Source organism: Dermacentor variabilis, chromosome 6 (assembly GCF_050947875.1).
Source record: "Dermacentor variabilis isolate Ectoservices chromosome 6, ASM5094787v1, whole genome shotgun sequence".
Lineage (NCBI taxonomy): Eukaryota > Metazoa > Arthropoda > Arachnida > Ixodida > Ixodidae > Dermacentor > Dermacentor variabilis.
Genome location: NC_134573.1, coordinates 196,256,957 through 196,263,804, shown reverse-complemented (window position 1 = coordinate 196,263,804; position 6,848 = coordinate 196,256,957). Strand labels below are relative to the sequence as shown.

Below are 6,848 nucleotides of genomic sequence, written 5' to 3'. Positions count from 1 at the left end.
CTGATTTTGGTATCGTCATAGCACTCTCAGTAATACATAATTGGTAATTTTGAGTTGAATAAATGATAAATACTGCGAGCTAGAAAAGACGAAAAAAAAAATTTCATCTTTGCACTGAGCGTAGTTGCGTCTGCTGCACATGGCCTCCGAAATAGCAGTGGCATGCTGCGTAGAGTAGTCTACCGCGGCCACCACGAGGTGCCACAAAGAGCCCTTTTCCTGCCACGACACTAAACTTTGACTGGGCCTTTGCCCTCGCGGCTTCTCCACTGTGTAGCTTCCAGTGCACTAGCGGAGAAGAGACAGAAAGCGGGGAATCGGTGCGATAACTTCCCTTATAGTTGAAGGATTTTAAAAGCTTTTGCGGTATGAGACTTGTGAGGCAACGCCCTTTCATAGTGAGGCCTTTCTGTGATTAGTTAAAAAGTGTTTCAGGACCCATTTAAGACATCTTGACTTGTTTCACCAAGCAACCTTTTGCCAGGTCAGGTATCTGTGGGGTTCTGGCCTGTTCAGATAAACTATGTTAAGCTTAAGAGCGTTCTTACCAGATCCTTTCAGGATGATGTGCTCTAAATGTGATGGAATTTGTCACTATGCCTAAGTGCTGTGAACTGCAAGTTGAAGGGACAACTCGTGGTTTGGCGACCCTGTACATGTCCCTTGTAGAAATAGACGCTCACGTATCGGAGCTCGAGGCATTTGCCACATTTCGATACCACTTTCAGAGAGGAACGAGGTCATTTGTGAGAAAAAAAGATGGAGCTTCATTCCAGCAGGGACTAGTGTAAACGATAATCTTTCCAGAGTCTACTAGCGTCAAATACAAAGCAGTTTTCTTCAAACAGACAAAAATTTGGTGTGACACACTTGTGGTTTCTGTATACATAACTTGGCAAAAACCATGTGGTGAAAGTTCTCACAATACTTGCTAACTTGTTAACAAGGAAGTTGTATTATAGCATTCCCTTGACATCGCAAGACGGTGGCAGATGGGGCAGGCATGCAGGTCGTACTTGCTCTGAAATGACCAAGGCATTTTAGAATGGGTTAAACATCAGAAGCAATGCTTGAACAAAATAGTTTTGAAAACAAGTGCAGAATGGCACCACAAGTCCAAAGTCGGGAAGCACTGTGTATAACATTATTGCTAATGCCTTTACATAGGGCAAACCAAGCCAGGGACAATAGAAAACTGTTTCATTCTGTTTTTTATTCCAAATGCATCATTAGCCCCCCTTGATAGGTCAAAATGGCTCGGTCACTGCCTATATGGGCAGCCGCCGCGCACACATAGACTGGACTTGAGCCAATTTTACCTATTATGGAGGGCTAATGGTGGAGTTAAAATTAAAACAGATTGGAATAGTTTTACATTATCCCGGCTCTGGTGATGTTTAACTGACTCCTTGTGCGAGCATGCGTGCATCCTTCCAAGGTGTCTATCCAGGTAAAGGAATCCAGGTAAAATTGTCCACTTCTGTAGTGACTGGCATGACCCATGTACTATCATCAATGGAAAAGGAGTAGAGGATGCGGCTGTTACTGTTAAGTAAGGCTCCATGCACATTTCGGTAGTTTCATATAAAAAGAAAACTTTGTTCCTTGAGCCAGAATAAGGTCGTCCTCATCATTAGAATAACGATTTTTCACATATACCACACATGCTGACATTTTTAGTAATAGCAACACAACAATTCATGTAGAAAAGCTGACACTTTTCACTGTGGATATGCAGGCACTGATGTCTGCTCAGCGAGCACGTCCAATGACTGTTGGGCAGTGCTCGTTGTGACGACAATTATGCAGCGCGCCCAGAGCCTAGAGTCACCACAAAACATTGTGTTCGTGGACTCAACATCATCATGTGATGCGGGCGGTAGCACGGCCACTGTGCTGCTCACGGCCACGAAAGGAGGAGCAGTGCTTGTAGCTGTGTTTGTGCACAGTTTTCAAACAAGGGAGGGGTACCATGCTGCTTTTTAGCTGCTGAAGGAAGGACAGGCACCCATCATGCTTCGGCAACAAAGAGATACAAATTGTATATTGCAATAAAAACATTTTGTAAAAGAATCTGCATTAGTGCTGCTGAAGGAACAAATGGCATTTTTATAATACTAGAATTTAATAACAATAATTTTATAATACCAATATTAATATGACTTGCCAGTTTTATAAAACAGTAAGTTACTAGTATATTACGGTTGCAGAAAACACATATCCATGCTTTTCCCAAAACAGCCAAAAACACTTTGATTTTCAGTTACATTTACTGACTGCCGCACAATATGGAAATATACCCACCATCAACAGCTCCATAGCTAGTAGCTAGAACTGGGGCTGTTAGCAAAATCTTCACTGGTAACAATCATGTAAACAAGGAGCGCATAAGGGGAGGTAAAACATTTTCTTGGGTGAATTCTTTCATAATTGAGAAGGAAAAACAATAGCACGAAAGAAACAAGGATGAGACGAGTACACAGGAGCGGCACTTAATTCCAACTAAGGTTTACTGAAGAAATATGATAATTGTAAGTACAGCACGAAACCCATGGGGTATCACATGATAAAAGAGCCACATATCAAAGAGTCACTCTTGCCCCCTAAACAACCACATCGTAGCCATGTATCATGGCAGAACCGTGGGGTCCAATATACCAGAAGGGATAACAGATAGTAGAGAATTTTGCACAATATGACACTAGACTAAAAAAATATGTGAAGGAAGGTTGAAGCACATGCTCTGACCCACCAACAAATAAAAACCTAGAAGAACAAGACTGAAAAGCAAATGCTGCGCTCGTAAGCAAGATCTGTAAGGAAGACATTAAAAAAATTTTAAAAAGGCGACAAACACACAGTTAATAATTACCGACCAATTGCAATTCTTTCCTGCCTTAGTAAACTCATTGAGAAATTATTTGTTAAACGTCTTAATAACTACTTAACAAAGTTTAAATTGCTAAAGAACAATCAATTTGGTTTCCGCCCAGGAAGTTCCACGAATCTAGCTGTTCTATCTCTAACTGACTACATAAAAAAATGTATTGACTCGGGAAACTTAGTCGGATCTGTATTTTTAGACTTCAGTAAAGCTTATGACACGGTTAACCATCAAGCCCTGTTTAATAAACTTGACTCTTATGGTATAACCGGTCCTGCGCTAACATTCTTAAAAAAATTATTTACTTGACCGGCCATACACAGTACATGCAGCAAATACTTTCTCAGTAACAAAATGTATTAACCAAGGTGTACCGCAGGGATCAGTTCTGGGCCCTTTGCGTTTCCTTTTATATATTAATGATCTTCCGGATTCTCTTAACTCCACCAACTGCGTTCATTGCATTTTATACGCAGATGACACAACCATATCTTCATCTGACAAATCTGCTACTACTCTTACTTCTAAGTTAAATATTGCATTAAGTAACATTATAAAATGGTGTAGCAACAATTACTTAGTTCTTAATCCTTTAAAAACTAAATTTATGTTATTCAAAAGTGCTCAAAGGGCCTTAACTTCTATTCCTGAAATAAAGCTTAGAATTCATTCAACTCCCGTTAGCACCGATGTCACTTTTCTTGGCATACATCTTGACCCTAACCTTACATTTCGCACAAGACTGCGTTTGGCATACGTGTATTAATTAAAGCTCGCCCTTTTTTTTCTCGTGAGGCTCTGCTAGCGTTGTATTATGCGTTCATTCATAGTCACATTAATTGCGGCATTGTTTCATGGGGCAACACGTACGCTTGTCACTTATCATCAATTCAACATATCCAAAGTCAGTCAATACGCATTATCACTTCTAGCTCCATGCAATCCAATGCCTCTTTGTTACTTCGCGCGTATAATATCTTGTGTATGAATAATTTGCTCCAGTTTAACATACTCGTCTTACTCCACAAGTTGCTTCATAATAACCTTATGTATCCGTTCATTGCAACTGACCTTTTGCAGAATAAAAATATGACCAGATTCGCGGCTAACAACAATTTCTTGTTACCCATGGTTCATACCAATTACGGCAAAAAAACATCTTCCTTCGCTGCAATTTCTCTTTGGAATGAATTACCATCAACCATGAAATCCTGTACTTCTCTTGCAATTTTTAAAAATCACCTTAAGCATCATTTCCTGCGATAACTTAACTACGATCTGGCGGTGTACCTTTGACATTTATCTCACATCTCATTTGTTGTATTTCATTCATGCTTTTTTCCGACTTTCTGTTATAACGTGCTTTTTCATGTTTGATTGTAAATGACATGTCTAATGATGTATTTGATCTGTAGATGTTTATAATACGCTAATTTGCTGACTATTGATATCACCATCAATGTTGTTATTATTCACCGAGGGTCCCACTACAGTTCTTTCACTTTGGGACCCTCGTCTGTATATTTGTCATGTAATTACTTCTTTTTTTTTGGAACGAATAAATCTGAATCTGAAAGAAAACAAAAACGAAAGAAAAAAGGAACCTAGGATACTTGACTAAAAAACTTATATAAAGCTTGAACTATAATAACAATGATGATCGCGCTTACCATCTGTCGAATGCTGTCGAATGCTACGCGAACGACTGTTCAAGACATACCAAGCGGTCTGCACGCACCAAACATTCTTAAGCAGATGCCCCAGTTCATTGTTTTCATCACTTTCTGCACTTCCATGAAAAAGAAAGCTGCAACCAAGCTTGCCTCGGCTTTATTATTTGTAGGCTTCATCAATGTTTTGGTCGACAACAAAATAAAGGGCGCCTTTCGGTTCTTCTCGTCTGCACTCGTGGGCCCGCAACAAATCGCGAGCGGCAACGATTGTGGCCACGTTTACACTGATAGGTTAGAAGTGTACCCTATTCATACGTCGACGCTTGTAACACAGCTAAGATATTCGCCCACCCTTAGCGGAAACTGCCGTATTAGGATAGTAGTGAACACAAATGCCGCAGTTTCCGCATTTACCCGCCATGTGTTTCTATGTCACTGGCAGCCAAGCACGCCCATCTCTGTTTCTGTCCCCTCAGAGTGGACATGGCCACGTTATTGCCGCAGACTTGCAGATATTAACGATATTATTCATTACTGATACGGAAGAAACTGTTTCAATTCGCGTAATGTACTCACGAAAAGACAAAAATTGCATTTGGCGCGTTCGGCTTGCTCCACCGGCCACCATTTTTGCTTTGGGATCCCGCACTGCTACATCGGCAGCCGCCTGTTTGTTGATCTGCTGTCATCCTGCAGCAAATGCGGGATGAAAAAAAATATTTTCGCAGGAAATTTAACTCGTGTAATGATCGCACCCTTGAATTTGCGTAAATTTTTTTGACAAAAAAGTGCGATCATTATGCGAGTAGATACGGTAACTATATGTAAACATTCGGAACAGGCCTTTTATGTCAGTAAGATTACATATTTCCTTTCGAAAGACAGCGTGAAGTAATGCATTTGTATCTTGCTTATGAGACCATGCCCTTGCATGATTTTATATGGCATGCTAATATATTAAGGAAATGCAGGGTTCATCCATTAAAGCGCCGGTTCATTAAGTTCTTTTTTACCTCTCGGCTCCGACAGCATTCATGACCGACAACTCCAGGGCGCAGAAAAATGCCCTTTGCGACGTCTGGCCCTCAGCAACACAATTGCTGTGCATCTTTCATCTTCTCCAAGCTGAGTGGCGCTCGCTTTTGGCTGCGCACAACAAGATACGAAAAGATGACCGGCGCCCCCTCATGGCAAGATTTCAGAAGGTAACAAAAAGGCTTAAAGTGCTTACACTAAGTTTAAAAATGATAGAAAAAGAACATAACAGAAATCAAGGTAAATATTACTTGATACAGTTAAACAAAGTTGATGAGATGGTGTCACTACATAGAACAGTAGAACTAGCTTGCGACTGTTTTTACTATTAGGCTTCAATTTTTCTGTGGTGTTATGTAGAGTTCCGTCCGAGTATTGTTTGTTAGGACAAGTGCCTTAGACATCTACTAAAAGGTATCTGTGGTAATGGTCAGCAAATACAGGATGCAACAAGCTTCGCAGTTCGCTGCTGCTGTTGTACATGCTTGTCAACACTGCTTCAACACTTCAAGCAGTGGGCTAAAGGGTTTCAAGTAAGTATCATGCATTTACTGCAGCAAAAAAATGCACTGCAACCCAGGTTCCAGCTTGTGATTCCAGCTGAGGATTAGCAAGTGTTATTATGATACATTTCCGGGAGTAAATCTCAGTTGAAGTTCCGCGCCTGTCCTGTGTGTTTCCTTCTTTGTCCTTTGTTGTTTGCGCGGCTACATGATGCATTCCAATTAATGCATGACATTCGCCACAAGTTTACAGCCAGTGAATAATGGAGTTATTCAACGAAAACGACAGAAATAACATTCACATACTTTGTCCACAAGATACGGCAATACTTTGGCCTAACTTATTTCTTGCATAGAAAAATTTCTGGCAAGAATGGCTCTTTAAAATTCTGAGTGGGTGCTTTTGTACCGTGCTGGGGGTGTCACAAGAGGACAGAATACTAACAACTACTCTGAGGCGTCTGTCTGAATCCTGAAGGATGTTATTCTCAGTCGGACCAAAGCTTACAACGCAGTAGCTCTAATTGAATTTGTAATGACTAATTGGGAACAATATCTTGAGACGCGGCTGCTGCATCATGCAAACTATCGTGAACAATCACACAAATTAATTTACAGCACCTACTCCAAAAAATGCCCGAAATCCCACCAGAATCTGTAGTACAAGTTGAAGAGAATGTTTACAATGTGCCCAACTCTTTGGGTAATGAGACATATGAGGTAAGGGCTGATGTAGGAGTTTGTAGCTGCTGG

At 40.7% G+C, this 6,848-nt stretch overlaps 1 protein-coding gene across 4 annotated transcripts in view; it reads right to left on the bottom strand.

The window, feature by feature from the left end:
• Positions 1 to 797: 797 nt before the first annotated feature.
• Positions 798 to 6,848, bottom strand: part of LOC142586040 (E3 ubiquitin-protein ligase SHPRH) — a 444,374-nt gene continuing 438,323 nt past the window's right edge. For 2 of the 4 annotated variants that reach the window (XM_075697266.1, XM_075697267.1), the window contains exons 23-24: positions 5,134 to 5,247; positions 798 to 1,021 (exon numbers count right to left, since the gene is read on the bottom strand). In XM_075697266.1, coding sequence (XP_075553381.1) covers positions 940 to 1,021; positions 5,134 to 5,247 — 196 coding nt within the window. In that variant the 3' untranslated portion in view covers positions 798 to 939. The remainder of the gene's footprint in view (positions 1,022 to 5,133; positions 5,248 to 6,848) is intronic. The other 2 variants (XM_075697264.1, XM_075697268.1) reach the window with 2 other exon arrangements.